This window comes from Delphinapterus leucas, chromosome 13 (genome assembly GCF_059928025.1).
Source record: "Delphinapterus leucas isolate spDelLeu-1000000601 "Yukka" chromosome 13, BTC_Dleu_Yukka2, whole genome shotgun sequence".
NCBI classification, from domain to species: Eukaryota; Metazoa; Chordata; class Mammalia; order Artiodactyla; family Monodontidae; genus Delphinapterus; species Delphinapterus leucas.
Window position 1 is genome coordinate 60,323,638 of NC_143141.1, and position 22,197 is coordinate 60,345,834.

Consider the following 22,197-nt stretch of genomic DNA (forward strand, 5'->3'; position numbering starts at 1 on the left):
TCAGCAACTATCAAATCTTGAGCTCAGAATGTGACTAATTGACAATAGTAGGAGTCAGATGAGAGAATCTAAAGATAACAGATACAGGAAATAGGTCCAAGAGGCAGTGGGGGAAAGGATTTGCAGAGTTGAATATTTACAAAAAGGAACAAACTCACATCCATTCATTAGTCTATATTGAGTCTGATGATACCTGTGAACAAAAAGAGAGAGCCAAAGAGGCATCCTATATTAGCCTTTCTCTAACATTAATGGTCCATTTTGGGTGCCTTCCCTGAAGGCAGCTGAGCAACTCACTTGGAGGAATGGTTCAAATCATTCCTGATTTTTAAATATTAACCCTTGGCCAACTTAATTAATCATAGCGTACCAGCACTTGGAAGCACTCAAACAAAACACCCTTTACCCACAGGAGATGCATCCACCCCAAGCTGCTCTTCCCTTATAATCTTGCCCCAAACTTGCATGGGCAGCTCAGGACGAATCCTGGTCCCAGGCTGCCAATGTCGTGTATTGATGGAGTGAAGCAGGCTGACAGTCTGCAACCTGAGAAGCTTTTTGGAGAAGAGCCTGTGTTAAGTGCCAGTGTTAATTACAGTTGATTTAAAACTTAGATTGTGGATGGACCATGAAAAAGGCAGATTGATGACTACTATGTGGTCAGATGAACCCAGATACTTAGATCTTTCAAGAGAAAACAAAAAGCCTTAAAATCATCTCCAGGGTACAGACACTGTGGTAGGTCCAGTGAAAATTATAAGTTTAGGGTTAGACACGACTCTGCCCACAACCCAAAAGAGTGTGTTAGGGGAGCAGGATGGAAATACAGACAGAATTCGAGTCAATAAACGCATCTCACAGAACAAAATATAAGTACCTCAAAGTAAAAAACTTTGAGTTAGGTAACCTGGGTTTAAGTCCCAGCTAGGCCCTCTGATCAACTGTGTGATGTTGGACAACTGTCTATGACTCAATTTCATTTCCTGTAAAATAGGAACGAATAACGTCTACCTCAAAGGCAGGTATGAAGATTAAATAAGATAATGCATTTGAGAATCTGTTGAATCCGCAATGTAGACTGCATAAGGCAGTGGTTCTCAAACTTGACTACACATTGGAATCACTCTGGGAGTTAAAAAAAATACTGATGCCTGGGTCACGCCCCCAGAGATTCTGAATTAATTGGTATCATGTGTAGCCTTGGCAGTGGGATATTTAGAATTGTAGAAGAGAAAGAAACAAACCTATAATTATAGTTGGAGATTTCAAAACCCTTCTCTCAATAATTGACGGAAAAAGTAAGATAGAAAAATCAGTGAGGATATAGAAGACTTGAGCAATGCTATCAACCGATTAGACTTAATTGACATTCCACTTAACAATGTCAGAGTATATATTCTTTTCAAGAGCACACAGAAAAATTTCCAAAATAGACCATATTCTAGCTATAAGATAAGCCTTAAGAAATTAAAAAATATCCAAGTCAGAAGAGTGTGCAATTTGATCACAGTGGAATTAAGCTAGATGTTAGTAACAGAAAGATATCTGGGAAATAGCCAATTATTTGGGAACAAATTTGCATACTTTCAAATAACCTACAGGTCTAAGGAGAATTAGGGCAATTAGGAAATATCTGGAACTAAATGAAAACACAACATATCAAAATTTGTGAAATTCAGCCAAAATACATTTATAGGGAAATTTATACCACTAAACACTTACAGTATAGAAGAAGAAAGGTCTCAAACCAATGGCTTTAGATACCACCTTAAGCAACTAGAAAAAACAGCAAATTAAACCTAAACTAAGCAGAAAAGTGTAAATTATAAAGATTAGAGAAGAAATTAGTGAAATAGAAAACAGAAAAACAATGGAGAAAAATCAATGAAATTAAAAGCTGGTTCTTTGAGAAGATCAATAAAATTGATAAACCTCTATCCAGACTGATCAGGAAAAGAAGAGAGAGAAGACACAAATTACTAATATCAGGATTGAGAGAGGTGATATCACTACAGATTCCATAGATATTATGGAATAAAAGTATTATAAGGGAATATCAAGAATAACTTTGTGCCAATAAATATGACCAAATTAGAGGAAATGGAAAGATTCTTTGATGCAATTTACCATTTAATTAAAAAAATAGATAACCTGTATAACTCTACATCTATTAAATAAATTGAATTAGTGGTTAAAATTCTTCCCACAAAGAAAATTTCAATCCAAGATGGTGAATTCTATCAAATATTTAAGGAAGAAATAATACCAATTCTACACATGAACACTTCAAGTAAATTGAAAAGGATGGACTATATCCCAACTCATTCCATGAGACCAGCATTACTCTGATACCAGAACTAGACAAAAATATTACAAGAAAAGAAAACTAGAGATCAATATCTCTCATGAGTATAGATGCAAAAATTCTTAAGCAAATTTTAGCAAATAGAATCTAACAATATTTATAAAAGATAATAAATAATGAGCAAGTCGGCTTACCTCAAGAATGCAAGGTTAGTTTGATATTTGAAAATCAATCAATGTAATTCACCATATTAACAGACTTAAAAGAAAAACCATATGAATATCTCAGTAGATGTAGAAAAATAATTTGACAGAATTCAAAATCTATTTCTGATTTTCAAAAAAGCAACTCTCAGCAAAGTAGGGAACTTCTCAACTTGAGAAAAGGCATCTATGAAAAACTTAAAGCTAACATCATACTTAATGGGAAAGACTGACTGTCTTTCCTCTAAGACCAAGGACAAAGCAAGGTTGTCCATTTTCACTATTTTTATTCAGCAATGTATTTTCTAGCCAGCACAATAAGGCAAGAAAAAAATATAAGAGGAAGTCAGACTGGACAAGAAGTAAAGCTGTCTTTATTCTCAGACAACATAATTATCCATATAGAAAATTCTATGGAATCTACCAAAAAGCTGCAAAACTAATAACTGAGTTTAGCGAGGCTGCAGGATACAAGATCAATATTAAAAATCAACTGTATTTCTAAATAATTTCAACAAACAACTGGAAACTGAACTTATATAAACATCAGCATTTACAAGTACATAAGAATATCAACTACTTAAAATTAAACCTCACAAAAGGAGTCTAAGACGTGTATGCTGAAAAAACATTGCTGAGAGAGACCTACATATATGGAGAGATATACTGTGTTCATGGATCAGGAGATTCAAAATTGTTAAGATGTCAGTTCTCCCCAAATAGATCTATAAAATCAATGCAATCCCAATCAAAATCACACTACTAGACTTTTAAAACCCAGAAACTGATAAACACTGTAAAACTTAAGTTCATTCTAAAGTTCTTATCTTTCTTAGAAAAAGAATAGAGTTGGATTTCAAGGCTAACAATAAAGCTATAGTAATCAAGAAAATGTGACGTTAGTATAAAGATAGATCAATGGAACAGATGGAGAATTTAGAATACACCCACAAGTATATGGCCAACTGGCTTTTTCACAAAGGTGCAAGGGCAGTTCAGTAGAGAAAGGCCAGCCATTTCAATAAATGGTGCTGGAACTATTGCATATCCACATGCAAAAAAGTAAACATCATTCCAAACCTTGCCTCATACATAAAAATTAACTCAAAATGGATTACAGACCTAAATGTAAAACTTAAAATTATATAACTTCTGGAAGAAAACATAGAAGAAAATCTTTGTGACCTTGGGTCAGTTATACCACAGAAAGTAGGATCCATCAAAAAATTAATAAATGAGACTTTATCAAAATTAAGAACTTCTGCTCTTTGAAAAACATTGTTAAGAGAATAGAAAGATTGGGAAAAAGTATTTGTCAATCATATATCTGACAAAGGACTTGTATACAGAATATATAATGAACTCAAAACTCAACAATTAAGAAAACAAAACCCAATTTAAAAAATAAGCAAAAGATTTGAAAGACTCTCACCAAAGAAGATATAAGGATGGCAAATATACACATGAAAAGATTCTCAACATCAGCAGTCATTAGGGAAATGTAAATTAATACTACAATGGAGATATTATTATACATCTATCAGAATAGCTAAAATAAAAAATACTGATAACACCTATTCCTGGAGAGGAGGTGAAGCAACTGGAACTCTTATACATTTCTGGTGAGCAAGCAAAATGGTAGAACCACTTTGGGAGCCAGTTTGGCAGTTTCTTTTAAAGTTAAATGTACACTTACCATACCCACTTCTAGGTGTCTACCTAGAGAAATGAAAACTTATATGCTCATACTTGTTCATGAAGCTTTTTAGCAGTGTTATTCATAACTGCTTAAAACTGGAAACAACCCAAATGTCCTGCACTGGGGAACAGTTAGATAAACTGTGGTATATTCATACAATGGAATATTACTCAGCAATAAAAAGGGCAGCTATTAATACAGGCAACAATTTGGATGAGCCTCAGAAAAATTATGCTGAGCGAAAGATGTCAGACCAAAAAAAAAAAAAAAAAGAGTATGGTTCCATTTATGTAAAATTCTAGAAAATGAAAACTAATCTATAGTGGCAGATAAGCTATTGCAGAACGGGGGCAGGGATTACCAAGGGGCACGAGGAAACTTTAGCGGTAATTAACTTGATCACGGTGATAGTTTCACAGCCATATAACATATATCAAAATTCATCCTACCATATACTTTATTGTTTTTATTATTATTTTGATGGCACCATGTGGGATCCTAGTTCCCCGCCCAGGGATTCAACCTGCGCCCCCTGCAGTGGAAGCACACGGAGTCTTAACCACTGGACCACCAGGGAAGTCCCTTTCCTACTATACACTTTAAATATGTGCAGCTTATTCTATGTCAATTACATCTCAAGAAAGCTGTGTAAAAAAATGTTATCTAGGCGACTCTAATGCGCAGCTAAGTATGAGGACCCTGAAACACATACAAGACTATCCTATGTCCTTCAGTTTTGGCTTAGAAGTGGCGGCCATTAACCCACAGAGAATTTTCTATTGTCCAGATTCCAAACTTGTTACAAATCTAAAACCTATAGGATAGCTACAGAATGAGCATGCAGTCCACCGCATAAATTCATTTTCATGGTTCCAAGGCCTTCATTTTAAGCTGCAGGGAAGTACTAGATAAAAATTACTAATCCGAAATGAAATAGAGCAAGAAGCTTCAAGGCTTTGAGCTTCCAGGACTATAAATCAGCCACAGTGCAGAGACAATTTTGGAACTGGTAATTTGGTGAAATTGCTCTTCCCATCCCTCATAGACTCAGCTTCTGTACTACCCTTACTTTATTAGAGTTTGGTATTTGAACCCACTCCATTTTCTGCTTCTCTTTCCTTTGACCTAATCTGCAGTGCTTCTAAGAATAGGTACTTGAACATATTGAAGACGTTGCTAACTCTGTTAGGTTATGCAAGACTTCCTTAAATGAGTATATTTCCCCTTTCCTCTCAATGACTCAAACGGGACAAACTATAAAGGACCTGAAACTAGATGAATGAGACCAGTGTATGCGTTATGCACAGTTTTGCTCAAAGGCAGGGCTATGACTTAGAGTGGCATAGTTTCATCTTCAATGTGCATATGAATCACTTGGGGATCCTGTCAAAATGCAGAATCTGAGTCAGTAAGGCTGGGGTGGACCCCAAGATTCTGCATTTCTAACCAGCCGCTCTTTGGTAATGCCAATGCTGCTAGTTGGGTTGCAAAGTGACCCTTCAAAGTCCTTTCATGCCTGGGACACTGTGAAACAATAATCACCCTAATAGGGAAGAAGAGGGCATTCAAGTCAAAGGGAGAAACATTGTGTCAGCACTGCCTTTGATGACGCTCTCCAAGTTATGAACCCCCTGCGTTACACAAATGCTTATACATCTGGTAAGGGTAAGGATTCATTGGTTGTGAGAATAGCTCAGAATGTTTAAAAAAATGTTGATGGAATTGTCTTACCTTTTACTGAAAAGGATTTGTAACAGATAGAATGGTTTTTGTAGGTTATAGTTAGTCAACCAAATTTAAGTCACTTTATCACTGTTGCATCCAACCGTGTCCTGTGTGTGCCCCCCCTTTTCTTCTTTTTACAAAAGATACATAATATTGAAGTATGAAACTCTAATGTTTAATTCACTACGTAGCTGATGTTTTCAGTTCTTATGACAAATGGGCTGGTTTCTCTCTTAGATAGTGAGAGGATTATATTGCATGTCCTGAATTTTCTTCTTTTTGAGGCAAGGATAGCTTTGGTAACAGCAGCAGTTGCTTCAAATGATTTAGAGTTATAGTAAAATCGCTTGGAAAGAATTGCAGGACAGTATTGAGGCATGGTCATGAATCTTCCTGGGGAAGCTGGCTGCAGTCCTTGGGTGGGTCTTTCTCACCCATTACTTACTTTCCTTCCCCTCTGCTTTGTACATCACACTGCATGATTTTTTTCCAGAGCAGATTCTTGATTTTTGGAAAGGAACTTAGTAGTTTAGTTTTGCCTAAAGCTGACACATTCAAACAAACACATTTCAAATCTCTCCGAATTTGTAATTTAAACCAAGAGTCCTTGATATGCTTAAAACCAGGCCAGTCTATATTTTCATCAAAATTCTTATTATGGGTAATTTTCCGTCTCAGTTTACTTTGCTATTTAAATTAGTTCGTCATGATTTTCAATGAAAATAACTGAGAAAAATGCATCCATAAAAGCTAAGAGTAAATCTATATTCGTAGCGCTGTATTCCTTGTCCAGGATTCCTTATTAAGTGATTACAAGAGCAATTTTCTGTCTTTCAAGTCAATTTCTGCAGAAGAATTTGAATCACCACTGGAATGAATGTGGTAACAAGAGTAGGTCTGTCAACAATATGTGACACTAGGGAGGGGAGCATAGGAGCTGGGCTGTCTGGACGATGGTTTTGGATGGGGTTTGGGGTTTTTGTTGTTGCCAGAAAACTCAAAGTTCAAAGAGAGAAAAATAGCATATTGATTAGTTTTGGACTGGTCAAAGACTAGATTTATATCTGAATTTAACTAATGTTTTACACATGGTCTCCTTTGTGTTTTGAAAGATGTTGTACCCCGGGTTATTTAAAGACCAGGGCCAGCTGAAAGTAATTCCTCTTCTTGTCTTCTCCAAATCATGACCATTTAATAGGCTGGTAGATATTAAATCTCTAGGAACAAAAGGGAGTGTGACTGGCCCATATGACCCGTGATCTCTAAAGTCCCCGTTGGCACCTCAAGATCTTCGTGGCTTATTTTTCTCCCCAAACCCCCTATTCTAGAGGCCACGTTCGTGGGGATGTCTGGAGAACCAAGCTGACCACTTGCCCGTCTCCCAGTGCATCTTTCTTTTGTCCGGTTTATGAAAGATATTTGGATCTGCTGATGTCAACTTCAGCTCCATCAGTTAATTTTTGTTTAAAAATTAAGTTGCTAACATTATTAGGTGCATTGTCCTAACCACTTTACACATATTATCTTAGTTAATCCTCGTGATACCCATTTTATAGATGAGAAACCTGAGGCTCAGGCAGGTTCCATAACTTGCTGAAGTCCTCAAGGCCAGGATCCAAAACACAGACAACTTAAACCCCAGACATATGCTCTTAACCACAGTGTATCCTGCTTCCTTCATCTGTAGATTTTTACAGAACTTGGGAACTAAAGCAGTTTGGGAAAGGGACAAGAATATGGATTCTAATGAAGCTGCCTTAAAGCTTCATAGTCATCTGCTCATTCAACAATAGTGTGCTCCTCAGATGGAGAGAACAAACGTATGGACAGCAAGGGGAGAAAGTGGCAGGGTGGGGGGTGGCTGTGGTGGGATGAAGTGGGAGATTGGGATTGACATGTATACACTGATATGTATAAAGTAGATAACTAATAAGAACCTGCTCTATATAAAATAAAATAAAATAAAATTCAAAAAAAAATTAAAACAAAAAAACCCAATAGTGTTCTCCCGCTCAACTCTTCCAGAAGCATGCTTTCAGTTAAAGGTCATCGCATCACTCTATAGCAGACACTTTTTCCTGGCAGTGGTCCTCACACTAATTCACAGGGTAAGTCTTCTGCAACCATGTTTCTATTTTAAAACCTGTCCCCCTAGTCAGAACAGAATGAGTCCTAAGCTGGGTCAAGAAGATTCTTTCTACTGGAAATCTGAAATTGGGAAGAAGACATGGAGAGTTAGCTTCTGATATAGCCGGAACTGTGTCATGCAAACTTAGTGCAACATGCAAACTCAGGAACTGTAGGGAAGCCATTTTCTTCCACAAACGAGAACAGGGAGAGGGGAGCGGGGAAAGGAAGGAAGGTGAGGGGATGTTAGAGGACAGGAGAGGAGAGCGAGAGAATATGAAGAAGATGAGGCAAACACACACAGTAGCTGAGACCAGATAGACACGGGACTTTTTGCCAACTTCCCAGTACATGGCTTCAGTTCTTCATGCAGTATCCCTATTTCCTTAAAAACACTCTTTTTTTTGCTTTTTCCCATCTCGCAAGATGGTGGGTGAAAAGGCTGAGAAGCCAGATACTAAGGAGAAAAAACCTGAAGCCAAGAAGGCTGATGCTGGTGGCAAGGTTAAAAAGGTGAAGCACTTCTTTTCGGATCCGCCATCTGCGGTGGCACCAGCCGCCAATATGCAGATTTTCGTGAAGACCCTGACGGGGAAGACCGTCACTCTCGAGGTCGAACCCTTGGATACGATAGAAAACGTAAAGGCCAAGATCCAGGACGAGGAAGGAATTCCTCCTGCCCAGCAAAGACTGAGTTTTGCCGGCAAGCAACTGGAAGATGGACGTACTTTGTCCGAACGCAACACTGAAAAGGAGTCCATCCTTCATCTTGTGTTGAGACTTCGTGGTGGCGCTAAGAAAAGGAAGAGGTCTTACACCACTCCCAAGAAGAACAAGCGTAAGAGAAAGAAGGTTAAGCTGGCTGTCCTGAAATACTGTAAGGTGGAGGAGAATGGCAAAACCAGTCGCCTTCGTCGGGAGTGCCCTTCAGATGAACGTGGTGCTGGAGTTTTTATGGCCAGCCACTTTGACAGACATTATTGTGGCAAATGTTTTCTGACCTATTGTTTCAACAAACCAGAAGACAAGTGGTTGTATATTGGTTAATAAAAGACGTGAACTAATGAAAAAAAAAAAAAACAGGTGAAGCAGGTTAAGAAGGGGAAGCCCCACTGCAGCCGAAACCCCGTCCTGGTCAGAGGAATGGGCAGATATTCCAGAAAGGCCTTGTACAAGAGGAAGTATTCAGCAGCTAAATCCAAGGTTGAAAAGAAAAAGAAGGTGAAGTTTCTTGCAACTGTCACAAAACCAGTTGGTGGTGACAAGAATGGCGGTACCCGGGTGGTTAAACGTCGCAAAATGCCTAGGTATTATCCTACTGAAGATGTGCCTCGAAAGCTGTTGAGTCACGGCAAAAAACCCTTCAGTAAGCATGTGAGAAAACTGCGCGCTAGCATCACTCGTGGGACCATTCTGCTTACCCTCACTGGGCGCCACAGAGGCAAGAGGGTCATTTTCCTGAAGCAGCTGAGCAGTGGCCTGCTACTTGTGACTGGGCCTCTGTCCCTCAATCGAGTTCCTCTGTGGATAACACACCAGAAATCTGTCATTGCCACTTCCACCAAAATTGATATCAGTGGTGTGAAAATCCCGGAACATCTCACTGATGCTTACTTCAAGAAGAAGAAACTGCGTAAGCCCAGGAAGGTGAGATCTTCGACACAGAGAGAGAGAAATACGAGATTACAGAGCAACGGAAGGTTGATCAGAAAGCTGTGGACTCACAAATTCTGCGAAGAATCAAAGCTGTTCCTCAACTCCAGGGCTACCTCCGCTCTGTGTTCGCTCTTACAAACGGAATTTATCCTCACAAAGTAGTGTTCTAAATTTCTTACAAAGAACCTAATTAAATAATTCGGTCCATTAAAAAAACAAAAAACAAAAAACACTCTTTTTGCTTAAGCTGCTTCAAGTTGATTTCTGTCTCTTGCAATCAAAATCCTAATTAATGCTTATTCGAGCTCCTGCAAGACCCAGGAACTCTGACACTTTTGTACCTTCCTCAGAGCCCTGTGTTCAATCAATGCTTTGTTCTCCATTCTCTGCTTCAGTGTGCTTCAACCCTGCCCACTTATCTGGAGGCTTTATTCAATCATCTAACTGTATGGCCTGAATCCGGGCTCTCTTCCCTCTTGCTCACCTTATATTCTACCATGAGATTAATCTTCCAAAACTTTGTTTTCCCTCAAGCATTACTTTCCAGCTCTAACATCTTCGGTGGGTCACTAGCTCCTAATTGTGTCTCATGGAACACCAAAGGAAATGGTCCATGATAAAAAGAGTTCTGTGGTCAAAGACTCTTAGGAAGTCCAATTTCCCCCTCTCTTGACCTTGCCACATAAATGAACAATATTAAAGGCTTTGAGAAGTTCTGTTTATAAACCATCCTCCACCGCCCCTGGCCCTACACACACCAAAAAACAAAAACAACTCAGCTTGAATTTGACTTGACATTTCCTTTCTTGGTGTGACACCTCCAGGACAAGGGGAAACATCTACAGAATTAGGGTCAAACTTCTTTTTGGCCCTCTACCCATGTGCCCCATATATGGCTTATCTGGTCTGACTGACCATCTCTCCCAAAGCTGCAGCCACAGGAACCTCCTTCTTGCTTCCTGTGCTTCCTGGCCTCTGTGTCCCCTCCACATGGAATATTCCTTGCCCACCCTGCCTCCAAGCTCCACCTGTTCCATGGAGTCTTCTCAAACCACTCAATTCTACCTTGTGCTTATACTTTTCTCACCTCCTAAAGCCCTTGCGATTTGAACCACAGATTAGCATTTAGTCATTCACACATAATCTGTTTCTACCTAACTCTTTCACACCTATATGTTTGTCAACCCATGAAGAGTAAAAGTTTATGAAACACAGAAACCATACCTTTTCTTCTATAATATCCAGCTCAGGTCTAGCACAAAAAATATTTTTGAGAATGATGTATTGAATAAATTGGGCCAACTCCATGACTTAGAATGACAAATATTTTCTCTCCGTCTGCTCAAGAATGGCCTGGCCAGTAGACCTAAGGTTGCTCAAGGCCTAATGCCAGGCTTTCCCTGAAGAACACAAGGACAGCTGAATGCTTGTGAGGAGTTACTTCTGTCAAGGCAGGGTCCTCTTGGGTATAGACCTTTGAAGTGATCCTTATCTGCCCGTAAGGGAAGAAGGTTACCTTGTTTACCTAACACAGTTAGCTTGTTAGCTGAAAACAGGGGTGGTGCAGACAACCCTGCCACAGTTAAAATCCCATGCTTGGAAAAAGCCTAAATACTCTGCCACATAAAATTGGTTGATAAATCTACGATAGCATACCTCTAGCACAAAATCATAGATAGCTTTAACAAATCATATTGTAGAAGAGTATTTAATGACTTGGGAAAAAATTAGGATACACTGTTAAGGGAGAAAAAATTTCTAAGAGAGCATATATACTATGTTTATAATTTGATTAAAAAAAGAATATGTGTGAAAACAACATTGGAAAGGTAAACAAACATGTTAACATTGATTATATCTGGGTGGTGGGATCACAAGTGTTGTTTCTTTTTTTTCAATCCCTTCTTGTACTTTTCTGTATTTTCCTGGTTTTCTACATTGAACATATGTTACTTTTGTAATCAGAAAAAAAATAATCAAAAACACAATTCTCTGTTTTCTCTCTTCTCCCAGCTCCTGCCTTCACACTGAATGCTTCAAGTTCAGAGGCCTACAGAATCCTCTCCATTTTGACTTTGCGCCTTAACCTCTTGTTGGTTGTGTTCAGCTTTCTTTTTTAATTAGGCTAACATAGGAATGTCTCAGAGTCCACTGATAGTCTGGGCACTGTCCAGTGTAGGCGTCTGAGCTATGTATAAGGAGCAGATCAAAAGATGTCTTTCCTCCCCCAGACATGCTCTGACCGCTCTCACTCTGTCTTTCCTCTCTTGCTCTCTTTTCTCCTAAGAAGAAAATGATGATGGATGTGGGTATAAAATGACATCCTTCAAAGAGACGTGGAGGAAAGGCATAGGGTTACACAATACCTCCCCATGAACATGTAGAGCTTCACCTGACTACTGCCTGAGAAAGATTCTAGCTCAGCTGGTCTGCTACTGTGCTGAACAGAGTAAGAACAAGGAAGAGCTAAGACTTGGAAGGAGCCTGAGCATCCAGGCATTGTTACATTGGAAATACAGAAAAGGAAAGGTCCAGGGAGGCAGGGAGAGAGGAAGGGCATCAAGAGCCTGTGTGTGTGTGTGTGTGTGTGTGTGTGTGTGTGTGTGTGTGTGTGTGATGGAGGTACACAGGGTGGGGGAGGATTGTGAGCTGAGTTTTGGAAGAGTGAAGGGGAACAAAAGAGGGGCAACTGAGTGGAAGAAAGAGAAGTTAGATTGAGTGTTGAGAATATACTTAAGCCCTTTGACCTTTTTCTCATGGGACTGGGTAAATATTTTAACTGATTTAAAAAATATATATAATACACATATATAATACATGTATTATATATATACATATGTATTATATATATATATATATATACACACATATATTTTTTGGGAGGGGGTGTTTCTTTTGGCTGCATCACGTGGCTTGTGGGATCTTAATTCCCTGACCAGGGGTCAAACCCGGGCCCACTGCAGTGCCACTGCCGAGTCTTAACCACTGGACCGCCAGGGAATTCCCTAAATTATATTTTTATACAGGAGTGCTGCTTCTTCTGCTGTGTTTCGTGCTTACTCTGAACCTCGTAGGGCGTCCCTATTCATGTCAAAGATGAATGCCTTCCTTACGAATGAATGTTTTCTATGGAGAAATGACGTAGGCTTACCTTATTTCAATGCCTTTTGCCACTCTCTTGGCACTAGGTGAGCTCCATCAATGCACATACGTTCCTTATGATGAAAGGTGTAGCTGAGGATGCCCCTGTTTTGGAAGAAGGCAATTTGGTTCGAGTCTGTCCTGGGAATTGGGGTCTTGTCTTCATGTCTGGCCAAGGGGGATCTTCTGGAGCTTCTGCCCAGACCCCTCTGGAAGCTTTGCCTGCAGTTATTTAGGCATGTTGTGAGCTGAAGCCTCAACTCTGTAAAGCCTCTGAGATTCTATTTCTCCTCAGGACAGGTAAAGCCTCCTGCCCCAGAGCCTACGGTGGCCTCAAGCCCCTGGTGCAGCCACAAGGCTGATACCCCAGGGTCTCTAACTAAAATGTCTGGAGGGCCTTAGGAGCCTCATTTAACTTGTTTATCCTTAGTGCAGAGGCTCCTCGCATAACACTGGCATCTTTCGAGAAGGAATACATTGGCAGTCAGCCTGGAAGCTGCAATCCCTATGGGAAAGGAAGGCATGGACTCCAGAAGGCCTCTGTTAGCAGTGGACATGTGGGGGCCAGGCAAGTAGAGCTATTAACCATCTGCATCCAATGACTGCAGAATTCTGAGGAAATGGCTTGGGTACTGCCCCGAACATCTGGTACTGCACTATCCCCTACTGCGAAGGCACTTGGGGGAAGAGGTGAAGAGAGAGGAGTTTCTTTTTCAAAGTCCTCACTTGTAGGACCCTGTCCTTTTGCCTTTACTCTCTGTGGTGCCTCTGACAAACTGTACCGTTGTCCCTCGGTATCCACGGGGCACTGATTCCAGGGGCCCCTGCAAATACCAAAATCCGTGGATGCTCAAGTCCTTTATATAACATGGCATAGTTCACTGGATACAGTCGACCCTCTGCGTCCTCGGATTCAACAAACCCCAGATCAAAATTTAATCTGCTGTCCATGCTTGGTTGAATCCCCTAATGCAAAGCCCGTGAAAAGGGAGCGCCGACTGTACATTTGTTGAAAAGAATCCGTGTATAAGTGGACCCAGGCAGTTCAAACTCCACGCTGTTCAAGGGTCAACTGTAACTGGCTCACTTAGGGCTGGGAGAACAGCTAAAAAGCAACTGACAGTGACGGGAATCGGATAAGTTGGTGTCATTGGCCCAGGCTTTTATTTATTCTATATGTGGTAAATAAAGTCGCTTTATTACCTACCATGTGGGAGATTCTATCTATCTATCTATCTATCTATCTATCTATCTATCTAGTGACTATGAGCACACAGTTTGTTCATTCCGACTTGACCTGGCTTTGCCCGTGAATCATGTGTTTATGGTCAGCTCCAACTGTTCTTTCTGGTTCCATTTTCCCTTTTGCTCTTGGCCCAGACATTTCTGATGGGCGAGGGAGTAAGTCCCTCTCTGCCTGGATTATTTTCATTCATTCCCCAAAAATACATATTGTTTCCCTACCATGTGTCAGGCACTGTTCTAGGCATTTAGGATACATTTGTGAACAACATAGAGAAAGATCCCTGTGGGGGTGGGGTCAGGGGAAGATAGATAATAGGCAATAAACATAAGTATATACATTACATAGTATGTTAGGAGATAATAAATGCTATGGGGACAAAAACGAACAAGGTTGTGCAAGTTAAGGGTGATCAAGAGTGTCAGGGTGTAGGGAAAGGGCAAGTTTCAGTATTAAACAGGGTGGTCAAATGGGTCTCATTGAAAACGTGGGAATCTAAAGACTGAAGGAATGAGAAGGTTGGCAAGTAGATTTCTGGGGCAAGAGCGTTCAGGTAGAGGGTAGAGCTAGAGCAGAGACCTCACTGTGGGAACACGCCTAGTGTGTTTGAATAACATCAAGGAGGCTGGACTCCCAGAATGAGTGAGGAAGGGAGTATCCAAAGAGGAAGACAGGGAATTCCCTGGCGGTGCAGTGATTAGGACTCTGTGCTTCCACTGCTGGGGGCCCGAGTTCGATCCCTGGTCAGGGAACTAAGATCCCGCAAGTCAGGTGGCGTGGCCAAAATTTTAAAAAATAAATAAATAAATAAAAGAAAATAATCCAAAGAGGCAGCCAGGGAGGTGTGTGGTGGGAAGAGTGGGCAGATAATGGAGGAACTCTTTGGCCATTGTAAAGACTTCCATTTTTACACTGAGAGAAATGGGGAGTTATTAAAGAGTAACCCTAAAAGAAATGGGGGACAGGGGGCTTTAGAAGTTTTGATTAGAGAGTGATGTGGTCTAAAGTATATTTTAAAAGGATCACTCTTGGGGATTCCCGGGAGGTCCAGAGGTTAGGACTCCGCACTTCCATTGCAGGGGGCATGGGTTTGATCCCTGGTCGGGGTACTAAGATCCTACAAGCCCCAAGGTGCAGCCAAAAAAAAAAAAAAAAAAAGATCACTCTGGCTTCTGTGTTGAAGGCCAGAGTAGAAGCAGGGAGACTTTTGATAGGAGGACACAGCAGTATTCCAGGTGAGAGATGACGGTGGCTTTGACTAGGACAGCAGCCATAAAGGAGGTGAGAAGTGGGTGGATTCCAGATGCATTCTGTTGGTAGAGTTAATTCCTGTCAGATCTGATGTGCATGTGAGAGGAAGACAAGAGTCAAGGATAACTCAGTGTTTGGGCCTGAGCCACTGGAAGAATAGAGTTGCCATCAACTGTGATAAGAAAGACTGCAGGTAGATCAAGTTTGGGGAGCATCTCAAGAGTTTAGTTTTGGACATCTTGAGTTTGGAGATGTGGGGCAGACAGTCGGATATATGAGTCTAGAGTTCAGGGCAGAGGTCTGGACTAGGTATAAATGTGGGTCATGGGTGCATAGATTGTATTTAAAACCACATATCTAGATGAGATCATCAAAAGAGGTAGATAAGGAAGAGCAGAGGACTGAGGTCTGAGCCCTGCGCACGTCAACACTTAGAGGTCAGGGAAAAGAGGCAGAGCCAGGAAAAGAGACCAAGAAGGTGGGAGCAGTGAGAGGGGAGGAAAACCAAGAGAGTGAGGTGTTCTGGAAGTCCAGGGAAGAATGTGCATCAAGGAGGAGGATGTGGTTGATTATATCAGATGTTATTAATCAATAAGACGAGAACTGAGAAGTGACCACTGGATTTATTAAGCCATGGTAACTTGGACCAGAATAATTTCTGTGGAGCACTGAGGGATATAGGCCTGATTTGGGGTTGGTTTAAGAGAGGACTGGAGGAGAGAAACCGGACATAGCAAGTACAGATGACTCTTCTGAGGAATTTGCTCTAAAGGGGAGCAAACAAATGGGAGAGAGGCTGCCAAGGGAAGTACAGTCATTAAAAGGCTTTTTTTTTTTTTTTAAGATGTGGGAAATAATAGCATGTTTGTGTGCTGATGGAAAGAATCCAGCAGAGAGTAATAATTTGGTGTAGGAAGAATTGCTGAGTAATATCCGTGAGTAGGTGAGAGGGACTGGGTTGCCTGCGCAAGTGGAGGAATTTGCTTTTGATGGATGGGTCACCTCTGACAGTAGGTGGAAAGGCAAAGTGTGAAGATGCAACTGCTGGACAGGGGATGAATGTGACGGTGGGAATCTGCAGATTTCTCCTCGTGTTGCTTCTATTTTCCCAGTGAAAAAAGAATCCAATTAGATTCTTTTAGAATTCAGCTGAGGGTGAGAATGGGAAGGGAATATTAAGGGTTTGAGAAGAGAAAAGAAGGTACAGAACTGTCACCCAGGAGCACAGGTGAGTGAACGGATCAGGGAAACATAAGTGTGACTGTTGGGCAGCATTAAGGGCCCACTTACGTTTCATCAGCATGAACTTAAAATGAGGTCAAGCAGTGGGGCTGTGTGTATTTCTCTGGCTAGGCATGGCTATGAAATTTACACTGGGTCAGGAGGGGATTAAGAACATCAAAGGGGTGGGCAACAGTGAAGGGTATAGTGGGATCAACATATTGGAGGCTCTGGTGGGGTCAGAGGATGGCTGGGATCAAGCAAGGAGGTGAGCTGGAAAGATAGGGGGAGGCACGAAATTGAGATCATGGAGGGACTGCAGTTGTGTGTAATCACAGCTATGGGTTGAGGGGAGGGAAAATCACTGGAGGAGAGAAATTCAAGAGACTGAGAGGCTGGGGTATTGGAAGCGTCATCTACTCTATACCGAACCGCCAGGAGTTAAGACAGTGTTGGTGAGAGTGACAGTGAACCAAGACCTAGAATGTTTGCAAAATAATGCCTGGGGGTCAGGAGAAGACAGCAGTGATTGGTATAATTTGATAACACGAAATTCAACGTGGTGTGCAAGGGAATACTTCTAAAGGTGACGATGACCAGTAAGGAGGACACCTATCTCACCTCCAGGTCTAGGGACGGGGGCTGTGAGAGAACAAAATCAGGCCCTGCTGGAGAAGGCTGTGAGGGCAGCAGTGAACTCAGGGGAGAGCTGGGTGTCCCACAGGGACAGAAGTGAAGAGGATGCTCAGACAACAGGTTGAGGATAAAGGAGAGTTTGCTAATCACGGATTATGAACTCCAGAGGTCACGGAGGAAGAGTTTCAGGACTTGGGGAGGGTGGGAGAGGCCACAGAATAGGGGAAAGACAGGGCCTCTGGGAGCCAGGGAGATTTTAGGACTGACATGAACAGGAACGAGGACACAATGCACAGATGATGGCGGCAAGACTGAGTGCTGGGATTTCAGGGGCTCCTGATGATGCAGCAGGGGAGAGGAGGCTCTCTGAATAGAGTGTGTCCCTGCCCCAGCCTGCCGACTCCCCGAAGGGGCCTCTCCTACCCCTTTGCTGCTAATTTGTTCTTTTCCAAAGGCTTCACCTAGCAGTTGTGACAATTCTGATGGCCATGTTATCCACTCACTGGTTTTGAAAGAAGTTGAATAGATTTTCCTGTCTCTGATAACTGTATTTCCTGTTTCTCTAAAAGCCCTAAAAGTACTTCATCACATTCACGCCCTCCACACCCCAGAGTATACATCTGGGGCTCTGTTGACACACTTGTCCCATGGACTACTGCCAAAAAGGTCTGAGTTCAAATATTCACGGGGCTGAAACTCTCCCAGATGAGCATTTGGAGAAGGCTGAGGTTGCCCCGAGGACTATCATACAGTCCGTCAAAGCCCATCTCATCCCTTCTTACGTCTCCATACAAAACCTTTTCACCTCTCTGCGTGCACGATAAACTGCTTTGGCAGAAAAGCTTCCAAGTTCGGGGAAGATGGTTCTCCCTCATGTGGTCCACGCTTCAGAGAACACAGCTGCTCACCATCTTGGTGAATGAGGTCGTGCTTCAGTTCCTGGCTGCTCAAACCCCTCGTCTTCATTCAGCTCCTCCTCTGGGCTCAGCTCTGTCCTGGTTGAAAGCTCAGCCCCATTCCTTTGGGCTCACTCATAGCCTGAGTCGGCAGCCCTCTAATCACCTCCAGGGTTTGCTTCTGGACATTCCCCAAGGCACTTCCAGAAGCAGGTTTGGGAAAGGCTGCCTAGGATGCTAATAAAAGAGTGGTGTTTGCTAAGTTAAATGAAAGGATGAGCTCCTGGGAAACAGGTGATGTTCTGACATCCATGTCAGCTGTTCGAACACCAATTTCTCATCTTGTGGTCTTCTGGGAACTCAGAAATCTGCTCTGTTCTGGTATGGTCTGACGCTTTGTTTGGGGGAACCCCACTTTCTCTCCTACCCTCACTTTAACTTACCTCAACTATTCTACCTTAACCAGCTCTCCAGAAAAGATAGCCAAAGTGGAATGTGACTAGTTAGACTCAACAGTTACCTCTTTAGTGAATAATTGCATTTTAGTGAGGAAGATGGGGGTCAGCAAATTCAAATGTCAATGGGCCAAGCAGGAGGGTGGGATGGCTGGGACTGGGGTGGACCACAGAGTACATGTCAGTGTGGCCAGCTCTTAAAGACTGGGGGGTGGGGGGAGAAGCTAAAAAAATCCAGATATTTCTGCACAATCTTCCAATTTTAAACGTTTTTTAACGTAATTAACTCAACTTTTTAAAAATGCTAGGAAAGCCAGACAAAATATATCTTTGGGTCGCCTTGGCCCATGGCCCAAGGTGAGATAGCAGTGACCTGTGTAAATTTAAGCACACATCTGGTTCTGTGTTAAGCACAATGGTTCTTTTATGGTTGATTTTTAGTAAGGAGGCCACTTGGGGTTCCCTGTGGTCCTGAAATCACACAGGAAGGGCTGACCTTGGTGACTGCATCCAGTCCATTCAGAGTCCTCCTCTTACGGAGGGTTTGTTCCTCTATACACTGGGGTCTTAGGGTAGGTTGCCTGGCCCCCTCAGGAATGCCATCAAGTTCAATGAGGCTGCAATCACTCGGGTCTACTAGAGGCAGGCAGGTGTTACAGCAATGTCTTCCTCACTGTTAAAGACAGCTGAAGGCTGAAGTGGAGTCATGCCAATCTCTGGTCAGAGAGACCATCAGAGCTCATTACCCTACAGCAGAGGTTCCACAGGTAACCACTGGAGTCAGATCCCTGAGTTCGAAACTCTTCTCTACTAGTTAATTAGCCTCTCTGACCTCAGTTTTCTCATCTGTAAAATGGGGAATTAATAGTACATTCTAAGCAGGATGAGCTGACCAAGTGCTTCCTTAGCACAGCAACTCGAGAGTAAGCGCCCACATTGGAAGAGGAGTGTGACTTCATTTTTTAAACCAGGGCTTTATTTAGCATTTAGTTAAAGCTTATTTTTACAGACACATTTGAAAACTGGTGGTTCAGATCTGTTTCACTCATTATCTCCAAACCTGCCTTGCTCTTTGCCACCCTCTCCTGGAGCCATCAGATGTCCGAGTTTCCTGGGAATAATTTTTGTGTCTGAATCCCTTAGCCCAGGTGGTGGAACTTCATTAACCTTTTTCCCAGAGCAGTCTTATTGTGTCCAACAGGCTCCTTCTCAGGGAGCTGCACCCCATAAAGTCCCAGGCTCAGGAGACTGGCTCAGAAAGCCGCACCAAGCTCCTGGGAACCAGCCTGCTGGGACAGCAACTCTCTTTTCCAGCGGAGAGATATCCCCTCTTTACATGTGTGTACTCCCAGCTTCTTTTTTCCCCTCTTTTAGATTTACTCTGCCTGCAGCCTGTTCCCCACCGTCATCCGTCCCCACCTCCACCAAAACGAAAAGCGCCATCAAAAATTTAGAATCAAATTTTACATTTAAAAATGTGATTTCGTTCGTTGCCTTCTAACCTAAGGCAGCATCCCCCATCCATCTTGAAAGAGAAGTCAGCATTTCAGGAAGACTGGCCACAGCCTTTAAAAAATACCAGGGGAGGGAGGAAACGGTCTGCGATTGGGAGTTCGGGAGGTGTATCCAGAGTGGAGAGAAAACCCTCAGGTTAGGCACTCAGGGGCTCTCGGGCGAGGAAAAGGAAGCCAGGCCTCTGCTACGGATGGAGCCCGCCCCTCCCAAGTCGGAGAGCAGCCTGCAGCGCAGCGATGGCCGGAAGTGCTGGGCTCAGAGGAGGGTGGGTGGGGACGGGCTGCCCGGGAGCTGTGTCTCCCCGCTCGCCGGACTGGGATATTTATAGCACCTGTGTTTCTGGACCTGTCTCCACCTGGATTTATGCGGTCTGTGGCTGTAGCGTGTGTGTGGGGGGGGGGGAACGAGGGGAGCACGTCTTGCTGCAAGGGCTGATTCTCGGCCTTGGCGCTCTGGCTGGAATGGAAGTTTCAAAATCAAAACAAGGAGCCATCTGGGGGAACACCGCGGCAGAGCGGCTCTTCGGTGCTGCGTCTGCAAAGCAGTCGGCGGTTAGGCCCGGTGAAACCCGGGGCTTTCCAACTCCGCTCAGTGTCACATTTACCGCAGTCGTGGGCGGGGGTGGGCGGCAGGGGAAGTGGATCCCACCCACCCAGTCGCCTAGGGGCTCTGGCTTTCCCTTTCTCGCTGCTCTAGCGCAGAGTTAAAGCTGAAAGAATGTTCGTTCTCCCGGGGGCTGGGGGTGGAGGATCTGCGCTTTGAAAGAGGAGCCCAGAGAGCACGTGGTGGCCCAGCGTCTGTTGAGACCGGCATGTGGAGTCCACGTCTGCGGACCTACCATCCCAGTCCGCACCCTCAACTTCCACTAATCGCTACGTGCCTGGTTGATGTCAGACGGCGATGACATCATTTAAAAAAATGAAATAACTGTCCCTTAGGTTTTTCAAGAACCTAGCGGGCAGATAATCCCGAGGGAGAGCCTACCGCCGGTCCTTGAGGCGGCCGTCTTCAGTGCCTACCTGTAAAGCCGCCCCGACTGCTCCACCAAGAATTAGTATGGAGAAGAGGCCCTGGGCAGGGTGGGCGGAAGATCCAGGAGAGCTGAGGACAGCAGCGATACCTAGAGAAACGAAAACATCGTTGACATTGCTCCAGCACGTTCCCTTTCTCATTTAACCTCAGGGCGGCACAAATGAGGTAGCACTATTGTCAGGGTGCCCATTTCACAGGTGGAGAAACTGACGCTTAGAAAGGCTAAGGGACGTACCCCAAGGTGACGTAGCAAAGGCCACCTTCAGTTTCAAACTGAGATTCGGGGGACCCGCGGGTTAGGGTGCGCGGCGAGGACGGAGGAGGCAGGCGGGCGTGGGGCGGGAGCGATTACGCCGGCTGCGGCCGCGCGGGGAGGAGCCGGGGTCCCAGCAGCGCCGCGCCGACCCGGGGCAGCTCCAGGGCCGGTTTGGTCGCCCGGGACGAGGGGCGGCCAGCCGTGAATCTGGAGCGGGACGGCGAGGCCGGGGCAGTTGCCAGACGCTGCTGGTGACGGGCCCGCGCCGCCGGCCCCCACCTCCGGGCCGCGCTGCGGTCGGGCAGCGAGCAGGCCACATACCGCGCGGCGCAGAGGAAATGGCTGGAATTCCTCCCGCGGCGCCTCCCTCGGGCCTTGGGGAGGGCGCGGCGCTGGCGAGGGCTGCCCCGGCTCCCAGCTCCGGGCACGGAAGGGGACCCCTTCCCTGGGAGGGCCGCCACCACTCACTGCGAAAGGGCACAAGGTCGGCCCCCGCAGAGACTCCCCGGCCCTGCCCAGTCTCCTGCCCCCTTAACCTGTCTCGGGCCCAGATTGTCTGGGCCGGGCATCTGGGGAGCGGTCCTGCACCCCTACTCAATCCCCTGCTGATCAGCCCTCAGGCCCCAGCAACCGGGATGGTGCACAAAGCGCACAGCATGCGAGGGGCCTAGCTGAGCGCGACGCTGAAGCTCCAGGCAGTGAGGACTCTGCAAGTCCCAGACTACGCTTTTGGAAAGCCCTGGCCACTGATATCTGCGAATGTTCTAGGCTATTTAAATGTTTGTTAAATGAATGCATGAGAATTGGGTAGGCACGGTACAAACGGAAGCAGAGAC

General features: G+C 43.9%; 1 protein-coding gene and 2 pseudogenes across 2 annotated transcripts in view; 2 read left to right on the forward strand and 1 right to left on the reverse strand.

Moving 5' to 3' along the window:
- The window catches only part of LOC111174837 (uncharacterized), a 37,801-nt pseudogene extending 15,827 nt beyond the window's left edge, over window positions 1-21,974 (reverse strand). Inside the window, exons 1-3 of the transcript XR_002644572.3 lie at window positions 21,341-21,974; window positions 21,093-21,193; window positions 12,867-12,961 (exon numbers count right to left, since the gene is read on the reverse strand). The product of XR_002644572.3 is annotated as an uncharacterized LOC111174837 (transcript). The remainder of the gene's footprint in view (window positions 1-12,866; window positions 12,962-21,092; window positions 21,194-21,340) is intronic.
- On the forward strand, window positions 8,454-9,900 carry LOC111174835 (large ribosomal subunit protein eL6-like). The gene is given in 3 exon segments (XM_089923240.1): window positions 8,454-8,572; window positions 9,143-9,698; window positions 9,701-9,900. Coding segments are annotated over 3 exon segments (828 nt in total). The 5' UTR covers window positions 8,454-8,485; the 3' UTR covers window positions 9,886-9,900.
- LOC111174836 (ubiquitin-ribosomal protein eS31 fusion protein pseudogene) lies at window positions 8,584-9,133 on the forward strand (annotated as a pseudogene).
- Window positions 21,975-22,197: the final 223 nt, after the last annotated feature.